The sequence below is a fragment of the Phocoena sinus genome, chromosome 8, assembly GCF_008692025.1.
Source record: "Phocoena sinus isolate mPhoSin1 chromosome 8, mPhoSin1.pri, whole genome shotgun sequence".
NCBI classification, from domain to species: Eukaryota; Metazoa; Chordata; class Mammalia; order Artiodactyla; family Phocoenidae; genus Phocoena; species Phocoena sinus.
This window is the reverse complement of record NC_045770.1, coordinates 11,402,460-11,426,997: the sequence shown is the minus strand read 5'-3', so window position 1 is coordinate 11,426,997 and position 24,538 is coordinate 11,402,460. Positions and strand designations below refer to the sequence as shown.

The 24,538-nt window shown below is 51.2% G+C and overlaps 1 protein-coding gene across 1 annotated transcript in view; it reads left to right on the top strand.

The window, feature by feature from the left end:
* The window catches only part of SORL1 (sortilin related receptor 1), a 167,210-nt gene that overhangs the window by 5,965 nt on the left and 136,707 nt on the right, over positions 1-24,538 (top strand). Inside the window, exons 2-4 of the mRNA XM_032638923.1 lie at positions 10,419-10,535; positions 16,592-16,717; positions 23,346-23,507. Of these exons, the coding sequence (XP_032494814.1) occupies positions 10,419-10,535; positions 16,592-16,717; positions 23,346-23,507 (405 nt within the window). The remainder of the gene's footprint in view (positions 1-10,418; positions 10,536-16,591; positions 16,718-23,345; positions 23,508-24,538) is intronic.

Here is a 24,538-nt window from a genome sequence, read left to right as displayed (position 1 = left end):
GTTTTGGGCTGGGTTCCATAAAAATAGGACTTCATAAGTCACATGACTTTTGTAGTCCTGAACACAACAGGGAGTTAAAAATAATTACAAAATTCTGTTTTCCACTGCGTAATTGTTAATAATCATGGTAACATCCATGGTCATGTCACCGCTTCTGGCCAGGAGCTGGAAGGGTTTATCTTCCTGACCTCGTGTCAGGTCTTCTCTTCAACGGATCTTCCCGCCATGACGGAAATATTCTGGATCTGTGCTGGCCAGGGTGTCCACTAGCCATCTGTGGCAGTTGAAGCTTGACATGTGGCTGGTATGACCGAAGAATTGAATTTATTTTCCTTTCATTGAATTTTCATCGTAGTTAAATTTAAGTTTAAACGGCCCCACGTGGCCCTTGGACAGCATAGCTTTAAGCGGTTGTGTGAAGTTCCCTTTCCCAGTGGTGGCGACTGGTGCTTCACCCGGGGGAGAAGCTTGTAGCCACAGCAAGGCCTGTCTTTGTTTCCACCACAAACAGGGGAGGGAAAGCGAGAGTTGAGGGCTGCTGTCTGAACCTGAGGTTTTGGCGGCTGCTGGCTGCCAGGTTGAGTGTGGGGAGACCCCGGCCTTTCTTTCCCGGGTAGGGCTGCATCAGGGGTTGTGGTGGAGGGTGCCGTGGGTGCCCCGTTCACCTTAGCAGCTGCCTCTGCACAGCTGCCTCCTCCCATCAGGGACCTGGGCACTGAAGGCTGACCTGTGTGCCTTCACTTTTGACGTGGCTTTGCCCAGACAGCCCACGTGGCCCGGGCGGTGTGCAGACCCTGCTCGTCTGTTTAGCCGAGAAAGCTGTACCTGGTGCCTTAACGTGCGGGCCGCCTCCCCACCCCCGCCCTCCGCTCCTGGGCTCACCTTGCCTTCCCTCAACGCAGCCAGGTCTGTCTTCCGTCCCTGCAGCCCTGCAGGCTGGCGTGAAGACAAACACTGTGGGCGTGGGCGTGGGCGTGTGGTCTTCATCACCGCCTGGGACCCCCGCCTCCCGCCGGCCCTCTAACCCCGCCCGCTGCTGCAGCTGCTGGCGCTGGGCTCGGCAAATTGGGACCCTTCACCATGATTTATCTCCAGTCCCCTGAATTAGATTAAAAACACCACTACAAATTCTCAGAAAGGCAGGCTGATGTGATTACGTCCCAAATTGGAGTGGCAGACAAGGGCAATAAAAAGATGTACTTGTTATCTTATATTCGTGTTTTGTGCGGTGTAGGGACCAACGTGTGGTTTATTATCTCCCTCCCCCTCCCTTTGTTTTTGTTTTTTAACCAATATTGCATCTTTTATTTAGAAAAGAGAATAGCCTGTTGAATAGAAACCCTCTGCCCCCAAATAACTGGATTGAAGGGGGGAAGATGGATGGGTTGATTCTTACATAAATAAATGAGGGTTTGAGCCAAATGGGTGGGTCGTGAATGGAGATTTTAATGTGTTAGTTGGGACTGAGGTGAGATCCAGTCTACTTTGATGATCTGGGGAGCTGAATAGTGTCAGGGTGAAATTCTTCACTCTTAGGAAACCTCTGTGTCCAGAAGAAATTGGGAGAAGCTGGTATAATCTGATGGAGCTTGGAGGGCTGGGGTTAAAAATAACCCTGGAGTAAAAGCCACTTTAGGGACTGTCTCTGGGGAGCCTGGCGTGGGTACATCTGAGAAGAGCCATGTATGGGGGAGGGGCCCAGATAGTAAAGGACTCTATTTCTCTGTTAGCCCAGAGGATACAGGCAAGACGTTTCCATGTGGGTCTATGCCAGGGGCCTGGGGAGAAGGCCTGCCCCAGGGTCCCAGCAGAGGAAGCTGCCCATGACAGGGAGTGGGGACAGCGGACAGAGGTGGGTGGGTGGGGCCTGTGAGGCTGGGGGAGGGTTTGGAAGAGACTTGAAATGTTTTAAAGCTGTGCTCCATTAATTGGGTAACGTGGGACTGTGTACCTATAACTTACCTCATCTGTATATATTTAGTTCCCTGAAGTTCTCTGAATAGTTCTTTAAAGAAAATCCTACAGTTAACTGTGCACGTAGTTTGCTGGATTGGGCGAGGTGTGCTGCTGTGGAGGTGATGCAGGGGTTCCTGCAGAAACAAGCCTCGGACCTGGAGAGGGGAAGAATTTGGGAGTGGATGTGGAGAGCTGGATGGAGGAGAAAGGCTGTCATCACAGGGTTGGGGAGTTAAGCTGCGTGGGGGTGGGGCCCGAGGGGCTTCTCCTGCCCTCCTGGTAGCAGAGGCATCTCACAGGACTGAAAGGTTGACCTTGCTGTTGTGTTTAAACCACTGGTAAGGTGAGGTCTTGAGGCGTTTGGTTCTGGGATGTCATGTAAATATTTTCCCCTTGGGGCAAGGGAGATGCTAGAAATCAGTGCCACCTCTGTGTTGGATGGTTCGTTGGAGCCTTGGGAACCAGAGCTTGGGTCTCCCCAGGTTTCGAATCTTGGTTGTGGAGTGAGGGGAAGGCTGCCTGAGCGCAGGGCTTGGCCACAACTGGCTTCTTTTTTTAAATAAATTTATTAATTTATTTGTTTTTGGCTGCCTTGGGCCTTCATTGCTGCACGCGGGCTTTCTCTAGTTGCGGCGAGTGGGGGCTACTCTTTGTTGCAGTGTGTGGGCTTCTTATTGCGGTGGCTTCTCGTTGTGGAGCACGGGCTCTAAAGTGCAGGCTCAGTAGTTGTGGCACACGGCCTCAGTAGTTGTGGCTCATGGGCTCTAGAGCGCAGGCTCAGTTGTGGCACACGGGCTCCATAGTTGTGGCACATGGCCTCAGTAGTTGTGGCTTGCGGGCTCTAGAGCACAGGCTCAGTAGCTGTGGCGCACAGGCTTACTTGCTCCACGGCATGTGGGATCTTCCTGGACCAGGGCTCGGACCCATGTCCCCTGCATTGGCAGGCGGATTCTTAACCACTGCGCCACCAGGGAAGTCCCCACGACTGGCTTCTGAGCTTGACCCAGACGTACAGTGTTTCACCAGTTTATGTATGTTGTTACTTCCTGCTCTCAGGCCTCAGTGTTCCAACCCTGATGCTGCTCATGGTAGTTTTTGATATGCTGCCATTTTGTGAAGAATATGGTATAAAGACCATACCAGTAACAAGAGGAGATAACGTTTTAGCATTTTGAAGTTTATGAAATATATTCATGGATAAGATCTCTTTTGATTTGAAGGTGAGCCTTATTTATTTATTAAAAATTTTTTTTTTTAGCAATATGAAAGGAAGTCTTTATTTGTTTTGTAGGGAGGACTAGTTGCCAGGATCACTATTAAAGACTAAATCTTAATAAGAGGCATCCATACATTAAAAAAATCCCGGCACATATTTTGATTCTGTAACAATTTTGTCTCTCTCCCCTTTTGACATCTCTAAGAAATCCATTTTGCCAAAGAATAACTTTCCCCCTGCAGAGCTTTTCCAGTACATGTCAACACAGTGAATTTTCCCTCCTTTGTTAATAAAGCAGAAGTATCCAGGGCACCTTCTGTGGCCAGGCTGGTGGGCAGCTGGGATGTTGCTGCCATGTTGGTTGGCAAGACCCTGAATTGTGTGGCTGTTGCTCATAGGGTGGTGATGGTTCGAGCAGAACTTTCCACTGGCTCTGTGGTGTCACACATCTTCAGGGAAGCCTTATTATTATTCTCAGTTCACAGATGAGTATCTTGAGGCTCCAGAAGGCAAAGGGACGTCCCCCAAGTTGTGCAGCCCATCAGTCGTCGAGATCAGGACGCAAACCCAAGCCTCTGACTTGTCTCAGATTTACGGTGGCACCTTTCCCTCTTGTAAATATTCCAGTGAAAGCCTTGCTTTCAGCCAGGGGTCCGGTGGCTGTGATCTCTTTTGTTCCCCCTTCAAAACCTAGAGAGCTCATATAATGCCACCCTTTCCTTGGCTCTCCTGGCTACACCAGTTTACTTTTAACTTTTCAAATTTGTCAAGTTCCAGGTCCCTGCCCGTTCCTGGATTTCGCTCTGTTCTTCCTCTGGATCTGTCTTTTCTGTTCTCCATCCCTTTTGCCCTGGACTCCTCCCTCTTCATCCTTGTGGTACCCACTGGGGGTCTTGTCTTCAGTGCAGCCCTGCACTTGGTTATGCCCCCCCCTCCCGGCTCCCATATTTAACATCTGTAAGTATTATTCATGAAATTAATTGTTTAACGTTTGTTTCCCCTACTGATTTAAGAGTCACGAGGCAGGACCTAGAAGTCTGCTGTTTTTTTAACACCTAGTAGAGCATCTGGTATGTAGTAAGTGCTCAGTAAATCTCTACTGAATGAATGAGGTGGTGGGCTATTTATGGTGGAGCTGCAGAGCCAAAGTGGAGGGTCAGGGAAAGTGGATGTTCTGGAACCATCCTACACAGGTGAATCCTGATTTAAGGCTAGTCCTGGTTCAGTGTGTCCAGCAGCCTGTAAACACCGGTGAGGGGCTTGCTGTGCTCTCAGTGCTGTGTGCCCCACTCTGCGGTCCTGGGTTTTAAGGCAGATGGAAACCCCACCTCTAGATCTTTCTTTGGGTTTAACCCCATCTGCAAGGTGTGGAAGGTGGTTTAGATGTTCCCTGAGGTTCCTTCTGGACCGGATAGTTTCTTCTTTTTCTTACTTGCCAACTGGTGAATTAAGGGGTGATTATTTTCATGACAAAGAGATTTTTCACAGTTCTTTTTTTATAGGGAGCCCTCCCAGAGCAGCAGAGCGGGCTATTTGCTAAATGACAAAGTGGGTTTCACCAGGAGGGAGTGGCAGATAGAGGTGGATTCTACTTGCCAAAGATTAATCCGAACTAAAGTCTCTCCGAGCTGATACTGTAAGTCAGGAAGAGGCATGTAAATAAATCTAAAGAGAGCTCATTACTCTAGTTAAGGAGATTATAGTGAAACGCTAAGTTTTTTAGTCTGAGGTCTTTCTCCCTTTGTTTCCTTGTCTGTGAAATGGGCAGCCTGCAATGATCAGAGAAGTAGTTAACGAATTCTCTGGGTGAAGCATCAGTGAGATGAGTGGAGAGGCCAGGACAGGGCCTCTCTGCAGGGAGCTCTTAAACCAGATTTCAGCTCTCCTTCGGAGGTGGAGAGTCCAGGGAGGGAAATGAGCTTACTAAATATAGTGGGAACACAGTCTCAAAAGGGGACATGGAGGGGCGATTTGCATAACCAGCATTTAGGTCGTGCAAACAGATGGTCTGAGAAACCTTGTTATGCTTGGACCTTGCGTGCCTGTCTTTGGTTTCCTCAGGTCCATCCTGCAGTTCCGAGGATTTAGCAGCTACGTCTGTCCTTGCAGCTGAAGGACAGGATATTTGTTTTATACTTCACTGTAGAATTTTAAAAATGCTTCTTTGTATTTCACTGCTAGTGGGGCAGTGGAATGAACCAGGCTGCCTTATTTGTCCTTCTCATCCTGTGTTCTGGAAAGAAGGAGTGGTGAGGACTACAGGCTGTGGGTGTCTAGGACATCCTGATCTTTGGGTTTGACCAATTTGAGAGACGTAATGGCAGAAGAAATGAATGGAGATGGCATGAGACCCCTTGCATTAAGGGCCCCCATCCTTCTGAATAAGACTCAATGACTATACAGATTTTGGTGGGTTTTATTGTAAATTTCTTATTACTTGTCAGACTTGTCGCGCTGATTTCCCCCAGAAGTGCTCTGTGTACTCTTTTATTTTCTTTTGCGGTTCGCGGGACTCTCACTGTTGTGGCCTCTCCCGTTGTGGAGCACAGGCTCCTGACGCGCAGGCTCAGCGGCCCTGGCTTACGGGCCTAGCCGCTCTGCGGCATGTGGGATCTTCCCGGACCGGGGCACGAACCCGTGTCCCCTGCATCGGCAGGCGGACTCTCAACCACTGTACCACCAGGGAAGCCCCCTGCTCTGTGTACTCTTGACAGGTGAGAAGTCAGTAAAGAGCCCCAAAGGGTACCTAGCCCTTAGTGGGCCTCAGTGTATAAGCAATCACCACCTTCCCACAACAAGCAATTTCTTTGGCTTCCTTCTATTTCTAACAACCCAGAGCTTGGAGCTTGGGTGGCAGCAGCTTCTTGCCCCTCTCCGAAGAGTGAAGCAAAACACTTAATCTCTTTGGAACGCCGGGGCCTGCCGGGAGACTGAGACGATGTGTGGGTTGACGGGGACCCAGGTGATGACTTGTGAACTGCGAAGTGGATGCTAGCCCTGAGCCTATGGCCATTGCTCCAGCCAGGGACCAGGGACCAGGGACCAGGCCCGCAGGGATGCTGTGGCTTTGCAGATGCCGCTTACAGCATTTTGAAGGATTGCTTTGACCAGAGACCCACTCCAGCAACCTGCTTTCCGTCTCTATGGATTTACCTGTTCTGGCTATTTCGTATAAGTGGGATCATGTAACATGTGACTTCCGTGTCTGGCTTCCTTCCCTTAACATCGTGTTTTTGAGGCTCATCCATGTTGTGGCATACATCAGTAGATCATAGGGTTTTAACAGCTACCCAGGACACCCAAAGACAGACCCTCACAGAAAGAGTGAGTCTTCCAGCCACTGTCATTCAGGTTCTGCCAGGAGGAAGGGAGTGAACTAGATTCATGGTTCCCTAAATAAGCTACATGAGAGACACCAGGGGCGTGTCCTTTAAAAATACCGATTTCTGGGCTCCAGTCAGAGGGTTCTGAATCAGTAGGACTGGGGTGGGGCCTTTCTGGGGTCTCTGGTTGTTAGCTGGGTTTGGGACCCCTGAACCGGGTGACTTGGGGGGGGCTACCTTGACTCTTAACGACCTGCCTGTGATGTTCGCAGAGGCCTGAAGCTCCGACCCCGATGCTGTTTGTTGTTTATGAGGCAGTTTCTCTGTGCAGAGACTTCTGTGGCATGTGATTTTCCTGTTTGCCTTATGAGGGGGAGGCGTTGGGCCCTCTCCCTGCTGCTTTATTACAGCTCCGATTAATTGTGGCTCATTTATCGAGCTCCAGCTACAGCCTGTGAGCTGGAGATCGGAGAGGGAAGGTTGTTCACCCCCCGGGGTTGTAGTTATAGCTGACTGCACATCAAGGTTATGTTGTTGTCGAAAAGCCACCCTCCCATCGGCTCTCACTCCCTCCCAGACTGGTGTCTTCTGGGTCCGTATGTGCCCACTCCTCTCCATGCGGTCTTTGGGACCTGAGTGAGCAAGGCTGATAGGAGTGATCCGGAAATCGGGAGGCCTGCAGCTGCGCCAAGAGGGCTGGTGATGGGGGAGGCTAGGGGCTGAAGCCAGGAGGAAATCCCTGGTGATGGAGGAGGACCCGAACGAACCGGAAACCACCCACTAAGTGCAGGGACCCAGCACTGGCACCTGCAGGTGTTATGATCGCTGGGGGCTACTCTTGCACCTCTGGTTGCCTGGTCCCTGTCCATGGAGGGCCTGCTTTGACATCTTCCCTTTCTCCTGGGGTGGGGACGAGGGGATGAAGACCAAGGGGAGATGCAGAGGCGGAAAGTGAGGCCAGAGAGCGCGATGATGTCTCTGCCTTAGTAAACCGGACAGCTTGCCAGCCTGCCTGGTGCGTGGTGGATTCCCACAGCTGACTCTGCACTGTGCTGTGGGGGGGTGGGCACCTGGGCTTTAGTGGGGATCAGCCTCAGCCAGGCAGGCAGCTCCCCAGGGAGTTACCCCCTGACCAGGAGGTGCGCGGCGCGCGCTGACATCCCGCCAAGGGAAGGAGCTGAGCTGTTGTGTGAGTTGCCTGGTGGCCCTTGGACAAGCCGTTCCTCGCCTGAGATTTTTTTTTTTCTTCCCACTGGGCTACCCTTTTAGGAGTGAAAGGGACATCTAATAAAATCTTTTTTTTTTTTTTTTAAAGGTGTTTCACCAAGCTCGCCTTCTGGGCTTCCTTTGTAAAAAAAAGCCCTTGGATGTTCGGATGCCTCCTTTGTGCTGCTCTCACCCCTTCACCTCTCCTAGGATTGGTTGAGGGGGCCCCATAAATCTCACGTCCTCTGAATAGAAAGACTTTAGCAAGTTGTGTTCAGTCCTTGTTCCCGCTCTGATCACTGTAGGCTTTGTAACCTGCTCCAAGCGTTACTTGATTGTGAACCTGCCCATGGGGCTGTTTTGAGGTTGCCTGAGTGCAACATTGCTGGGCTTTAAATCTCAGACCCTGGATGAACTTAGTGATTCTTCCAGGTTCCAAATCCTTTATCGACTGACATTTGCATAAATCCTCAATTTGTTACCCTCTGGTTCTAAGGGTGAGGATGTTTTGGAGGGAGAAGGCTGTTAGCCTGAATTCCCAGGGCACCTTTGCATGGTGGGCTTCTGATCCATAGATGCTTCCAGATTCTTCCCAGAGGCGAGGGCTGGCAGGAGAGGGGGAGAGGGAGGGCTGGAGGAAGACTCTGCAGCTGGTGGCGATTCCCTTAGCTACTTCCCCCCCGCCCCGAGCATCTGGGCTCAATAGTTTACTTATTTCTATTTTTTATTTGCACGTCTCTGTCGATGCCTGCCTGGACTTACCTCTCTGGGAGTGAGAAGGAATGTTTTGGAATGACATATTTTCCTAAAAAAAAAAATATATATATCCAGGGGCTTTTTCTTTAAAGAGGCCTCATTTCACCTGTTTCCCCAAAGAGCTTGGGTCCTGGATCAAATTAGGTGCAGGTGCTTAAGACCCAAAGCAATGTAGTTAAGGATTAGCTCTTTTGTTATTCTGTCAGCCAAGTTGGTGGCACAGGTGTTTCCCTTCTCGATTCGGACAGTCTGAGAGCACTATAAGGAGTGGGCGGGATGAGGAGGGGAAAGGAGAAAGCAGCTGGGGGAGGGAGGGGGGAGGGGAAGGGGATGGAGAGGGGAGGGGAGGGTTTTCTGCTCTGAGGGCCCATCAGCTCAGGTGTGTACTTTGCATCAGTCCCGGAGGTGGGGTGGGCGGGGTAGGGTGAGGGTGGGGAAGCGTGCAGGTGGACGGTGCAGAGGCTCCTCGGGGTCCAGAAGCTCGATTTCCTTCTCCTGTGCCCGAGACAAGCCGAGGTTGAAGGGGCCGCTGGGATAGGCTTCTCCCAGGCATTGCTTGTGCTCCGGATTTTTGGGGGGCTTTTGTCCTGAACGTTCACACCAGCTCTCAGAATTTTTGTGTGTGGTCATCAGTTGGCTCGTCCCACACGGAGGGGGGGGTGAAACGGTTGCCTCAGGTGTGCCAAGATGCCAGCCCTTGAACTGTCCGTCAGTGACGGGTGAAAGGAAAAATCAGAGGAATGGAGTTAGCTTTTCATAAAGCAGAACCTATCAGAAAGAACTGTTGATTCTGAGAGTCTATCTTTCCTTTTCCTCAGTTTTCTGTGTTAAAATGTCCTTTCTTTGGAACACGGCGGTGATTCTAGATGGTGGTTGTGTTGCTTTGGAACACGGCGGTGATTCTGGATGGTGGTTGTGTTGCTTTGGAACACGGCGGTGATTCTGGATAGTGGTTGTGTTGCTTTGGAAGGGGGCGGCTGCATAACAGGTGAATCCCAGGAGCTCAGTGGTGTGAATGCATCTCCCCATTATGAGAAGTGCAAAACTAGTGGAGGGCCTTCTCCTCGGGGACTCGGGCTCCTTCTGTCCTGTGGCCCCACTCTCCTCTGGGACTGAATGCAGCCTGCAGGTAGGGAAAGAAAACAGGGCCGTGTGAGGCCACACCCCATCGTAAGGCCTGGGCCAACAGTCTGCTGTGTCCTCAGGAGGCCGGGGACAGAGATCCAGAGAACAGCCAGCCACGCTCTGACACGGTGGCTGTTTGCATTAATGTTCTTACCTGGCGAAATAGAGGTGGCCGACCAGTCTCCTGTTGGCCTGCCTAATTCTTCTCCGTTTTACTGGTTTACAAAACCCAGAAGCCTGGGAACTACTGTTCACAGTAAACCGAAGGTCATTTCTGTGGAGTCCTGGAAAATATTTCCTTACTTGGAATCCTTCAAAACTAGCTAAATAAAGCTGATGCTTTCCTTTTGTTCCTCCTTGTTATGAGCTAAGGATAAGCAATGTCACCTGGAGGCCAGAGAGAACTAGGTTGAACAGAAGTTTGAAAGCATGTGGTCTTTCCGACTTGTGTCCCTTTTCTAAATGAAGAAGATGCTTCAGTGTTTTGGTTTCAAATCTGAAGACTGCATGTCCCACGTATGGAGGAAGGATGAGAATAACCAGAGGTTGATTTCACAAGGGACAAAAATAAGCCAAGTTATTGGTTATGCCAGTGAGAGCCTGCGAAGAAGATGTTTTGCAATCCGGTTAATGCCACACAGCAGAGGGCTAGTGTTTTTTCTTGGGGAAGTTGAGTCTGGTGGAATCTGCAGAGAGGGAAAAACGGGCCACCCTGGCCCAGTGCTCCAAGTGTAAGCACTTAGTCATGACAGAGGGGGAGAGAGTCTTGCTTTAGAAAGTTGGTGGCCGTCACTCATCATGGGTCCTAATTTCTGTGTTGGTTTGATCTCTTTCAGGTTAGTCTGAATGATTCCCACAATCAGATGGTTGTGCACTGGGCCGGAGAGAAGAGCAACGTCATCGTGGCCTTGGCCCGGGACAGCCTGGCGTTGGCGAGGCCCAAGAGCAGCGATGTAAGTATTGGTGTCGCTCTGGGCGTTCCTCTGTGCAGCCAGGACGCCTTTTTCTCATCCATCGAGGTTATCGTGCCAGACAAAATATTGGGTAATTGGGAGAATCTGGAAAATAACATATATCCCTTATTCGCGGAACACAGGGTGGTGCAGGCAGTGTTGCAAAGAGACCCATGTGATGTGTGGTGACTTCTGTGCAGTGGGAGGGTGTGATCTCGATTGTCGCATCTGCTCAGAATGCCGGAAGTGCGTTCCTGGGCAGAGCTGTCCGTCGGCAGTGGAGCCCGATGGAACCGAATGGGTCTTTCCCATGTGCTGATTTCTTCTAACCCGTTACAGTTGCGTGAGTCCTTGAATCTGAATCGCTCAGACTCTTAATTTCCACAGTTGGCACCTTACAATGTTTAATAGCCTAGGTGCTTTGAAGACATTAGACCAAGGGTCACACACTCAAAAGACCCGTGATAGAGGCCAGGTGGGTAACGGGCGGGGGCGAAGCTGCCTCCACGTTTATAACACTCTTCACCTCCACAAGGAGGAAGGATCTCTCCCATTTTTCTTGAAGTATGTGGCCCTCTGGGACTTTTCCCCACTTTTGGTAGAGATGCAGGTTCAAGAAACATTCACCAGTATCTTGATTTGAACATGGTGGTGGATGCTACTTGGTCTCAGGGTATAAGACACTGGGAAGTGGAGGGACTTTGAGCTTCTGGGCTGTTATTGGCTCTCAGCTCTGGTTGCCATGCAGGGCCCAGTGCTGCTGGATCTGATTTTCTGAGAGAAGCTCAGAGGTGGGGATTTTTACGTGAAAACTGCTGAGTCTTACAAGTTGGCAGCTGACGTATAGTTTTTACAAACTGCGTGTGGGCCAAGTAAAACATATATGAGGGCCAGAGTGAGCCCTTGGGTCCAAAGTCTGTGGCCCCTTCTCCGAACCTCCCCTTGTGGGGAAGAGGAACAGCCCCTGCCTCGGGTCAGGGTGAGGCTGTGGACAGAAAACCACGTTGTGGAGGTTCGGTCACTCTGCACTCTGGCCAGAGGAAAGCCCCTGATGACTTTGCTAGCACTGTCCCATCAGCCTGGAGGACATACTTGGAATTCTTGAGCCTAGATTTGGTCTCCATGAGGCTCCTCACTCTGTATCCACCATCTGGTTTGGATGTGCTCCAAGGTAGGGGACCAGAGGGCACCCCAGGGGCTGTTTTCTGGGGAGCTGAATGGGGGCAGTTGGGGAGGGCAGACGAAGGGCTGGCTATTGTGATGTGTAACTTGGCCCAGGGTGGGTGCTGAGCAGTGGTGGTGGGAAACCGCTGCAGCTGACAGCCAAGCTGGGTGCAGTGACCTGATGCAGGGCTAGGCTTGTTTGGGGCCATGACTTTGGCCCAGTTATAAATGCGATCAGGATTGGCAAGCACAGATGGCAGTGTATTGATGACTGTTGGCCTGTGAGAGTCCGTAGGCCCCTGTATTCAGAGGCATCTCTTTTGAGCACAGGAGACAGCTCTCTGCCCTACTGTATTAAATCCTCCTTAGGGTTTTTATGTATTTTAAAAATTCTTTGTGCAGATAGTATTTTTGGCGAAGACCTATCTTTTTACTGTTTGTGGTACAAACAGGAGCCGAGAGGCATTCAGTGATTTGCGTGGGGTCACTCAGCATGTCTGCGGCAGGGTTGGGGCTAAGACCCCATCATGTACTCGGTCAGTGCGTGAGGGTGTAGTGTTGCCATGGTGACCAGCATTCGTTTTAGCACTGAAAGTCCTATATCCCGGGACCCTCCTCAGTCCTGGATGAACCAGGAAGGTTGCTCACCCTGCAGATATTGCCAGTCTATCCAAACCCAATTCTCACTCTGCCTAAATATTTGGGTGATTCTTCCTAAGGACCCATTGAACATTTGAAACGATAAACTATTCTGGAATGAAGTATACGCTAAGATTAAGTGGAAAGGAAACTTCGTGCTTGGAGATAATAAATTGGGATGGCAGAGATTTCCCTCATCAATGCATAAGCTACATTAAAGAACTGGCAGATGAAACTGAGATGTTCTCATGTGGAAAGTTAATGCAAAAATAAATTCTGACTCAGAGGCAGGAGTAGGTGGTGCTGGAGTAGTAACAATCTAAATTTTCTTTAAAGACTGGAAGCACGGTTCACAGGGCCCCGTCAGCAATCCAAAAGGAACAGAACCTATACAAATTAGGAACTGTGTGAGTTGGAGAACGGCCAACTCATACATATTCAGTATATAAAAAAGGGATGGATCTGGAAGCTGGAATCCCGGAAGATTTGCTCTTAAACAGAAAAAAAAAAAAGAATATCCCGATGAACTTGTAGCCAGTGTGAGTCCATGAAGCATGGCTCCTGCAGGACCTGTCTTTTTCTGTGATAAGCCTGTAGATGAAAGGAAACCGAAGGTGGTGTTTATCTTGACCGTCCCCGCCTCTTCCTTTCTGCACCTTCCTGACGTATTTTATCAAGTACTCGGTTGCCACATAATTGACCAAAGAGCTTTCCAGAGATAGTGTCTACCAGAAGACCAGAATCAACCAGGGGAGGCATCAAGAATGGTAGGACTCACTGCCCTTGTACCCAGAGTGGTGTGACTGGTGCCCCTGGGGATTGGCAGGGGAGCAGGGCCCGCGCCTGTAGCCTGTGGGAGCCGGAGTCTAGCTGAGCCCCAGGTCTGAGAGCAGAATGTGTGGGTTTGAATCCTGGCTCTACCATCAGCAGTCTGACCTTGAGCCAATTCCTTCATTTCCCCTTGGTTTTCTCATCCATCAGTGAGATAGTCCTTGTAAAATCTTGCTTCCCAAAGGGTGGTCTGCAGACCGGCAGTGTGCGGGTTTCGTGGGAGGTGGTTAGAAATGCAGAATCTCTAATCTTACCCCAGACTTCCGGAATCTGAGTCTGCATTTTGACCTGTGTCCTGCTGGGTGATTTGTAGGCGTGCTACAGTTTGAGAAGTACGGGTGTAAAGTACTTAGAACAGCACCAGACACGGAGATGCTTTCTGGACACTTTAACCCTTCTCCCCCGCCCCTCCTCCTTCTCGTTATTATTTATGGTTTTGAAGTACAGGGGAAATAATTTAAAACCGTTCACTCTGAAGGACCATCTTTAGAGGCAAGACTGATCTAACTAGCAACTTCTGGCAGTTTAAGAACTGGGTGTGGAATTAAGAGATACAGACTACTGTATATAAAGTAAATAAGCCACAAGGATGTATTGTACAGCACAGGGAAATAGAGCCCTTGTTTTGTAATAACTTTACATGGAGTATAATCTATAAAAATATTGAATCACTATGTTGTCTACCTGAAACTCATATACTACTGTAGATCAACTATACTTTAATTAAAAAAAAAAAGAGAATCTTCTTTATTAGTTAAGGGAGTAGTGTCCTGTGGAGGCCAGAGAAGACTAATTAGTGCAGAAACCTGTGTCTGGATGCAAAGCAAACGGTAGAAGCACAGGATGAGTGAGCCTGGGGGCGTCTGCCTCAGTTCTCCTGGAGCTCACTGTGGGCCATGAGTGAGGCAGCATGTTAGGGAAAGAAACCCTGACCCAGAATGTACCAACCGGGGTGCTGTGTGGAGGCCATGAGGTCATCAGCCCACTTGGCCTCGTCTGAACACTAGAAGAGGCCCTTGCAGGGCCCTTCACCGTGGAGGAAGGTGAATAGCTGCGCACAGCCCCGAGCTTGCCTTTGCCCTATTGATTTGTTGATCAAATAGGGATAAGAATTGTGAGGATAGGATCAAAATGCCGTGTTGGAGTTGTCCAGCCTGGAGGAAGGAAGCAAGGCTGCTGAGCAGTTTGAGACCCTCACATACCTTCCTCACTTCTGTTTAGTATAAGCCCCAAAGGGATGGAGTTTGCTTACAGAGGAGAATGTGAAGGGCGCGGTTTGTGGTTTTGAGGGTGGCCGCACGTCCACCACCAGAGGGTGTCGCAGAGGTGTGGCGGGGTGTCTGGGGAAGGCCCCGTGCTTCATTCAAGGTGGTGTTTTCTCTCTTCATTCAGTGTTCCTTCCAGTGCCTGGGCTGTAGCTTTGGTGTGTGATCTTCCTCTTTAGCAGAGAAACGCAAGCGTGCAGAGGAGAACATTCACCCTGAACGTTGACTTGAGAGAGTGGAAAGTCAGCTGAACTTGGGCTTGGAGGAACCCCTCCTAGTTTTGTCAGTTTCTAGCAGCATGACCTTGGGCTAGTGGTTCATTTCTCTGAGTTTTATCTCTTAAATGTAAACAGTTGTTCACCGAGTCAGGGATCTATTCATTTCACTCTCTTTTGTTCACTTACAGAACGAATGCATTTACTCATGCTGTGGTTTATAGTGAAATTTATTCATTTCAGAATTCTTTTCTGAGCACCTGCTATGTTCCAGGTCCACAGAAAGTGGCAACGGAGAGACCCACTCACAGGGTTTTTAAAGATCAAGAGAGTTGATGTATACAAAAGAGTATCGTTACTGAAAAATGCCGCCCCAATGTGAGCTTATTATCACACTTGTGCCTCTGAGGAGGTAACGGAGTGGATTATCCGTGTAAGGGATGATGCTAGGGCTGGAAGGAGCCTGAGCCCCCTTTTGGAGGAGCCGTCAGTTTGCTGTGTGTGACTTTGAATGTCACAAGGAACACTTCATGTCTGTTCTTGGCCTGGAGGATGGAAGTGAGAAAGTCTTGGTCTTCCTACCACTCAAATGATCTCTGAACTCCCAACCTGCTGAATTTAGGAAGCTGTTTCTGTGGCAGTCCCTTACCGTGTGTTTGGTAGTCGGGGAACACGTGCTGTGCTTAAGTGTGTGTGTTTGTAACAGGAATTCTTCCAGACATTGGCAGAGGTTCTGTCTGTGCTCTTCCAACCTCGACGTCTAATAAATATTAATAACCCGCATGTGCGCTCAGTTTTCTTTGCACAAACATCGTGGAGTTCATTGTTCACGTGGGGGCATCGTTTACCAGCAGTGACATGTTTACATGCCCACTGTGTGAAGGGCCGTGTCTTTGTATGCCTGGTGTCTAGCGCAGCATCTGGCTCACATGAAGCCCTCAGAACGTGTTTGCTGCTGAGTCAATGGGATTCGTCCCGAGTTCCCATTCTTCTTGGGATTCACCTGTCCTTTTACTTTAACACTTTCCCCAATTCTAACTCAGTATTATATTCATAGTGTCCATAACATTATAGTGTTATATTCACCTGTCAGGCTCATTTTAAACCCACTGACTGTATTAATTTCACAGTGCCTAGTAAAGTCTAGGGACAAACTATCTGACAGCTTCCATTTCTTCCATCCCTTTCTTGAGGTGTGATGGCTTTCAGGTAGCCTCCGGGCACCTGGTAGACACTCAGTGCACAAGTTATTCTTCTGTTTCATACCTGTGGTTACCGGGGAGCCAGAGGCCCGGAAGCAGGAGAGAAGTAAATACCGTTGGCGACTGCATGGCCCCCCCTGCTGTTCCTCTAAACTCAGAATCTCCCATGTTACAGGGTCAGGGTGCTGGAGGAGGGGGGTTCTGGGACCCCTCTGTGCATACTTAATCACTTAGCACTGCTCTCTTTTTCATCTCTGGGGCTACTCTGTGAAAACCCATGAGGGTTTTTTTTTTTTTTTTAATCGTCTGGAATGCTGTAAGGACAACTCCCCAGCAGAAGGATGAGAATTAGATTACCTTTTGGGGACATTTCAACAGATGGCAAAACAAATTCTCAGTCCCTTCCCCTCAGACAATCACATTTTCTCAGCCTCTGGATGTAGTTTGTTAAACACTCAACCCAGCCGTGGTGAGGAGCTTATCATGCTTTCTGTCTGCGTGTCTCCCCCTCCAGGGGATTGTTGTGGCCTCAGAAAAGAGGCCACCGACTTGGGGACAGACACAGAGGTGGCCTGCTTCTCCTTTGTGGGTTGTCTTCACACCTGTAATTTCATGGTATCAGGGACCCGCTGGGAACCACACTCAGGGCGCAGGGGACGCGTTTGCAAGTGGAGGCGGAGGGAGCCGCCTTTCTGCCACTTTTCTCACCGATCCTTTTCTTTCCCACCTCCGTCTTCCAGGTGTACGTGTCTTACGACTACGGAAGATCATTCAGGAGAATCTCAGAGAAGTTGAACTTTGGCGAGGGGAACAGCAGTGAAGCTGTGATCGCCCAGTTCTACCACAGTCCTGCGGACAACAAGCGTGTAAGGACGTCACCTGTCGTGACCGCGTGGGGCTGTCTTTTGGGACCATGGCTGCGCTACAGGAGGGCTGGGAGATGCAGCGCTTGGGCGTCTTTGCCACGTGACAGGCAGCCGGGGACTGTTTTTCTGCTTACCTGGGAGTCGGTGACAGAATGTCATTCTCAGGGCAGAGCTGTGCATAATCAAGCAGGCCAGGTCCTGGCCAGGCAGGATTTCTAGACAAACAAGGGCAGGTTAAAGCCCAAAGCGTCTGACAACTGCCAAATAAGTCGCCTGCTTCCTAGGTGGCAAAAATGTTACCCAGGGCCACTGGGGCTTGCACTGGGGTCTAATCTAGGTCCTCCAGGGCAGCCGCTGAAGTCTTGGTTTCATGGGTATCACCAGTGTGTGTACACACGTGTGTACCTGCGTGTGCATGTGTACCCCCCACCCCGCTTCCCTCCAGCCTGTACCGGTCTAGAAGGGAAAACCAGGGCAGCTGATCCTGCTGCGGCTCCTCATTTGTTTTCCCAGCTGTCTGCCCCGGGGCTTTGTTTCTGCAGTGGAACCCGGGCAGTTTGATTTGGAGGAAGCCTAGACTTGAGATGGGCCTGGGCCCCAGGGAGGAAGAGGGGGGTGCGGGAAGCAAGGCTTTCCTGTTGGTTAGGTACCTTTAGCTTGGAGAGCTGTGTTTGGTTGCCTTCTTCCCCGCTCTAGTGATCCCGAGCTCATGTCTAGGATAGGATGGCTGCTTCTAAGGATGCTCGAAAACTAGCTCCTTAGAAGCCAAAGCGAAGGTACGGGGTAGCTGCTGCTTTTTGCTCATCCAGAAAGGAGAGAGCGAAATCCACAGGGTCCTCTGACCAGGTCCACCCCCGCCCCCCTGCCCCCGCAGTGCTGGCTTCTCAGGTTGCCTGTGGTCTGTTAGCAGGGACTGTATTCAAAATATTTAGCCACTGGAATGGCCCTGACCAATCGGAACAGACCCAGTCTGGAGGGAGCTGGGCTTTGAAGGCCACCCTGCTGAGGCAGGCATTAACCTTTCAGTTGCTGGATTGTGGGCTGGGCCTGGGGAGGGGACCAGGCCAGTGGAGCTTTAGGAGGGGCCGCTCCTGGGTTTAAACTGCCTATTTGCTAACAGAAGCACTTGTTTTTTAACAACTAGAATAGGTGCTACTGGTACCTACTAGTTAATATCAGCCCTGTCCGATGGTCTCAAAGTGGAGGGGCAGTTAGGACAAACTCCCCTCTAACCTAACTCCAAGGTGACCGAGCAGTTCTTCCCTCTGTGAAGAAAAGCACAGAAAGGGGTTGGAATCGCTTCTGTAGTCTGGACAGCAGGCCCGCCGCGCCCTCCCCACCACTGCACTGGCAGGCCTGGTACCGGGGACTCCCGGTCCCTCGAGTGACTGGGGAGCCCTGCCCCAGGGTGCAGCTTGCTGGCCGTGTTGCATCTCCTGTGGATCGATCTGCCTCTCAAGAATCAAACAACCCTTGGATTAGTCTCTGTGTCAGGTGGCACCTATCCATTATTATTAGTAGTAGTTCTATTACACGTTGTCCCGAAGTTAACTCTTGCTGAAGTTGTGGTCTTGAAACTGCTCTGTTGTCCCTTTCAGCCCCATCTCGTCCCCTCCTCGCCTCTGACCGCAGGGCACAGATGTCTGTCAGCAGGCTCCGTCTCCCTTCCTGCTTGTCGCGGGTTGCGGTGAGCAGCTGCTAAACCCAACAGTCAGAAGAGTCAGAAGACAGGAAAGATGAAGTTAGGGGCTTGCGGCGGGGGGTGGTTTAGTGCGGGGAGGGGATCTGGGGCTTTTGGAGAGGGTGAAGGAGCAGGGCAGGGGCTAGGGCAAGAAGGAAGGAGAACCAGGGAATGGTTGCAGTAGAGGAGCTCTAGGTGCTGCAGGTGAGGTGGGAGCCATGGGCCCCCGGCCTCAGTGCTGTCACCTTGAAGAGGAGGGCTGCTTCAATTTCTCAGGGCTGAGTTGGGGATGATTTGGAGCTGGTGGGAGGATGCCTAGGGCTGCCTTCTTGGAGAACTTGGTGGCTGTTGGACCTGGGGCTGGAGCAGGCTGAGTGAGGTTAGGGATGCTGCCTTCCCTGTTGGGTTTGTAACTCCCCAGAGGAGGCTGTTACCCCTCCTCAGACGTCTCAGGAAGGAAGTGACTCTTACTGTGCTGATGACTTAGGTTACTTTTGCCTTTGTCCCTTGGAAGGCAGATTGCCCCACTCGACCTACCATTTCCTGATAAACATCCCCCATGGCTGAGTGCTTTGCCCTCTACGCCAAGGTGCTGGGCCCAGGCAAATCACCTGTGCACAGACGTTAGCGTGGCTGCCACGGAGGGCGATTGGAAATGGTGGAAATGACTGTTCGCAGCTGCTCGGAAGGGCTAAGGTGTCACGAAGGGGCCACGTGGAAGTCTGGGGGGCGTGGCCTGCAGGAGGGGAAAGAAGGCGCTGCTTAGGTAAATGGAGCGGCTGTGGGGTCACGTGAGAGTTTGAGTCTATTTTCGAATCAGCCCGCTGTCCCACTTCCTTCTTTGCGGTCCCTTGTGTGCCACCGCCTGGACAGCATGCGGCTCCAGCCACCTGACAGTTCCACCAGCCTCGCAGTGCCCCCCGGGATCAGTCAGCAGTGTCCAGACATGTCTGGGCTCTTTGAAGGTCACTGGATGTGTGTGGTCAGGTTTCCCAGCCTCCACAGATGCGAGGGCTGGTCCTGCCTTTTTCTAGGCAGAGGCTGGTCCCGGGTGAGACGGTGAAACGCTCTTTCTTCCCTTGGTTCCCACCTCCTGGAGGTGAGTCCGTTCCCTCCTTCGTCTGCCCATCCTCCTTTCACGGTACTCTTGACTTCTTCACTCGAAACTGGAGAGAGTCCCTTAGGCTGACATGGGGATGAATTCTGTAGCGACTTTTGTTATCTCTCCGGAGGTCTTTGTGTTTTACGAGGGAGCGTAGCGTTAAGCTAAAGGAAAAGATAAAGCATGTCTGGAATATTAAGTGATTGCAGACATGCTTGGAAAGGTGGGGGGTGGCGGTGAGGATGCTCCTGAAATTGCCCAGGTTAGGAAGCATCTAGTAGGTCAGCTCTGCTGGCCAGTCTGCAGGGTCGCCTCGAGCAGACTTGACAGCCAGGCGTCCCGGGACTAAAAGCAGAGTAGGACGTCCCGTGCCTTCGTACTCTGTGCACATTGGAGGACGTTACCTAGCGGCAGGAAGCACGTGCCTAAGGGTGGGATGGAAGCTGCAGGTCATTAGAGTAACGTTGGGTCAGAGAGGTGAAGGCTTCGTGGGTGCTCGGGACTAGGGCTGGAGCTTCACAGATGGGCAGATTTCTGTAGCTGGAGCAGAGCTGGTGGGAACCCTAGGGGATCAGGGAGGAGAAGGGCATGGGCAGAGGCTTCAGGGTGCCAAATGTGTTTTCTCTGCAGGCGGGGAGGGGAGTGTTTGCACTGAATGGCTTAATGATGTCAGTGGGGCCCCACCTGAAGAGGGAGGAGTTTTCCCTGTGCCTTGAGGACTGGAGGGAGCCATGGAAGAACCTTGGAGCTGACGGGTGACTGTGAATACTGTCCCTTAGGGACCTGTGTCTGGTCTGCCGGCAGCATGCAGGATGGGCTGGAAGGGCAAGGTTAGAGGATGGTAAGAAAGGGAGCCTGTGGGTTACTATAGGCATGAAGTTGCCCGGTCACTTTACCAAACCTAATATCCACCCTCTAAGGGTCTCGCTCCCTGCTGGTCCTAGAAGCCGGGAGGATGAGTAGAACCCAGTGCCGACCCCAATTTCCTCATAGTCTCTAGTAGGACCACGGGCTACACTAGTAGCACTGGGAAGAAAAAGGAAAGCACTGATTGTGAAAGACCTTTTAGAGGAAAACCTAACAGGGTAGGTGGCCGATTGAAAGTAAGGGAAGGCAGTGGAGTAGAAACCAGACCCTAATGGTGAGTAATGGGGCCGGGGAAGGTGTCACGTGGATAGGGCTCGGGACATGGGGAGGGAGAAGTGGGTTTTGGGGGGCAGGTGGCGAAGAATTCAGTTTTGGACAGAGAGCAATATCTGGGCACATCCGGGTGGAGATGCTGACTGAGAAGGTAAAGAAGGTCATGAAAACTAGACTCTTGGGAAGACATCAGGGTGGGCGTGGAGATTTGAGAGTCTTGGAATGCGGGCTCCTGGAGGGGCGGTGGTGGAAGCTTCTGGAAGGATGAGCCATAAGCCACGGTAGCAGCCGAGGATGGAGGAGTCAGGGTCACCTGAGGGCGAGGAGCTGAAGAAGACAGAGGGGCTGGCAAGAGAGCCAAAGACAGATGGTCAGGGGTGGGGCGTGGAGCGATGATACGACAGTGTCGCAGAAGGCAAGAGCGTTTCCAGGGAAGCTTGGGGACTGGATTAAGAGAGGAGGCACTTCACTGAGCCTAGCAATCCAGGCTAAGACCTATGGATTCAATTCGGGAAAGACTGCCTTTTTGTTGGAAGGAGAGAGGTAAGGTTTGATGAACCAGCCAGACGCTGATACGAATGCTGCCTCTTCCTGGTCACCTTGGGCAGCCGACCTCTCTAAGTATGAGTGTCCTCATTGGTAAGAGAGGAGATGACAGTGTCATAGCTTGGAGTTGCTGCAGGGGCGCTGTGAGTGAAAAGAGGCAAGGTGTGCAAACATTCAGCCCAGTGCCTGGTGCATACTAAGTGCCTCTTGAAAAATTGTCGCTATTGGACTTCCCTGGTGGTCCAATAGTTAAGACTCCGCGCTTCCAATGCAGGGGCCCACGGGTTCAATCCCTGGTCGGGGAACTAAGACACGCATGCTGTGCGGCGCAGCCAAAAGGAACAAAAAGAAAAAGAAAAAAGAAAAATCATAGCTACTGTCATGAACATCATACGTTCTGTGGCCGGACATGGGATTTCTAGGTCCTCAAATGTGAAACTGCAGGCAGCCATGGGATAGGTGTTTCTGGAGAAAACTTTTCAAACTGAGAGAACACTCCCTCCCCCGAATAACCAAGACGGTTTCAGAGCGGGAAGATGGGCTGTGTTATTTCTAGGGGACACTTTTATGCCCCAAATGATGATGGTCCTTAGGGTCCTAATTGTTTTTATCACTTTGCCTTTGGTTCCGCTAGTTTTTGCTTTCGTACCATTTACTACCCTATAGAGTTAGATTTAATTAGCCTTCTCCAGAGTTTGGAGTTTCACATTAGATGCTGTGGAGGAAACAGAGGAGAGAGAACACATAAAACGCATGCCTGGGAAGTTTACAGGCTGGATGTGGGGAGAGAGCGTGAAGGAGAAGGAGCAGGAATGTCAGAAAGCAACGTGTAGACAAGTGCAGATTGTTTCTGCAGGCTGAGGCTGTTAGAGCTGAAAGGGCTCCGAGCTGAAGCGGGGTCTGGGGCAGGTGGAATCAATTAGGGAACGCGTCCTTGGACTGATTCCTGTGCGTCAGTGATTTCTAGGATGTCAGTGGCTGAGTTTTGGTGGCGCTGGGTCCCCCCAGCTCTGGTTCTGGGTCACAGTCGTCCTCTGAGCCACCCTGTGCTCCTGGGAGCAGGGGACGTCCTCCAGCTCTCTGTGTGCACGCAAGGCCTGCCACCTTCTGGGCTTTCCAGCCTTAATTTCCTGATACTTCCCTCAAGCCCCAAGACTGTCACCAAACCCATACTGTTTTTTTTTTCCTTCCTCTTTTGTTCCCAAACTCAAACTGCCCTCGACGCGGCGTGGAAGTCTTGTCTGCCCGTCAAGGCCCAAATCTTCCATGGAGTCATATCCGATCTCCCAAACCGGAACTGATCTATAGTCTGTGCTCTCACAGGACTCTGTCCATGGTTTCTCAGTTGGTCTCATTTCCCCTTGCATTGTAGTTGGCTGTAGACACGTCTTTCTCCCACATTAGACTGGAAGGTGCTTAAGAGGAAGGGTCCTCTGCTTCGTCTGGGACGCCCTCGGCATCTGGTCCAGGGTGAATATTCGGTGCACATTTGTTCAGTTGAATTGCTTTGATCCTTTCCCCTTGAGAACTCTTCAGGCCGGCAGTCACTCTCCAGCCTGACTTGTTCACTCACCCGTGGGGAAGCAAAATAAGGTGAGGCCCCTGCTTGCCCGCTGTGCCCCACAGTGAGTCTGCCCGCCCCAGTGGCCACTGGGTCCTCAGAGCTGCCCTGTCACCCGGCACAGGGGCAAGAAGGGGAAGCTAAGCTTCCTGGGTGTGTGTGATGTCAGGGGTCTTCCCGGAAAGGTGTGTCAGAGGATGCACGGATAGTGAGCAGGCCCATCCGTGTGCAGCCAGCCTGGAGAGCAGGGCTTCTCTGCCCGGCTTCCTAGAGCCGCCCTCTGATTGTGACCGGGTCACCCCCCAGGGAATGAGAAAGGCCAAGTCAGTTGAAAGAAAAAATAGAAAGGTTTGGCTCGCTTCATTACCTGGGTAAACAAGAGCTCCACCTGGCTTCAGCGCAGCCCGTCTGCACCCTTCCTTTGCCGAGCCTCGTGTGATGTGCACCGGAGTCTCTTCACTGTCAGGAGATGGCAAGAAGACCGTGTGCGAGGGTGCCGGCCCCTGGCCTCTGCATGCGTGGGCGCTCAGACTCTGCTGGGGAGGGGAGTTCGGGGCGCGGCCAGGCTCTGCCCTGAGCTCTCCTCCTTTCCCTGCAGTACATCTTTGCAGATGTTTATGCCCAGTACCTCTGGACCACGTTTGACTTCTGCAACACCATCCAAGGCTTCTCCATCCCATTCCGGGCAGCCGATCTCCTCCTGCACAGCAAGGCCTCTAACCTGCTCCTGGGCTTTGACAGGTCTCACCCCAACAAGCAGGTAAGAGAGCTTCTGGGGCTCCTTGAGGTTTCTGTTCTGCCCCAGTGGATCGCCTGTCCTTCGAGTGACCTCCCCCAGCCCCTCCCTCCTCCTGTCTCAGGCTGAGCCTTTGTAGCTACTATTTCACTTCCCACGGCTGCGGAAAACTATATCCCCCTGGCACCCTGGGTCTGCATCCTAGCCAGGGAGCAACACCCAGCCCCGGCAGGCCCTGTTAGTTACACATCAGGCCATTCTTGCTGCAGGGACACCTCTGTTAGTCCTGGGGGTAAATCGGGTCTCTGGAATTAAATCAAAGAGAGCCAGGTAGGGAAGGCTGGCATCTGAGCTGTGCTGGGACCTCTTGTCGAATTTCTGTTCTACCTTTCCCATCCTCCACCTTAAACATACTGCCCTTGCCTACCATTTATTTGAAGTTACCATTCACTTAAATATTCTTGCTGTGTGTGTGTGTGTGTGTGTGCGCGTGCGTGCGGGCACACGAGCGCACGTGTATGCGTGAATATAATATAAATGTGTGCATTTTCTTCCTTTAACCCGGGTTTGAAGGAAAGGTGAGAGATGGGGAGAGAGCCCAGGTAAGTTTCTATCTCAAGGTTAAAACTCGCCAGGTCAAGGGTATTGATGTGGCATAATCCTGTGCAACCTGTTGGCCCTGTAGGATTGGGTTCATGATGAGTTTCAAATGACTTTGCCCAGAGGAACCTTGGAACGATTCTTTTTCTTTGCAGGTTGTTTAACCAGAACATGACCTGTTTATCTTCACTTGCCTTAGGGAGTAACCCAAGTATGGGCTGTTTACCAGTGTAGGTGGACTATTGTTGCTTTTAACCTCCTGCTTCTTACTCCCTGGTCCCTGGGGCCACAGGAACCCTCAGGTTTTGTCTTTGGAAGTTGAGGGGCAAAGGTCAGCAAGTCAATTACTCATGGCCACACCCTTTGTATTCAGGGGATTCCCTGAGTCCTCTCCATTCAGCTTTCATCACTGTGTCCCATTTTGGGTTTTCAAGGACACTGTTTCCCAGGCGAGA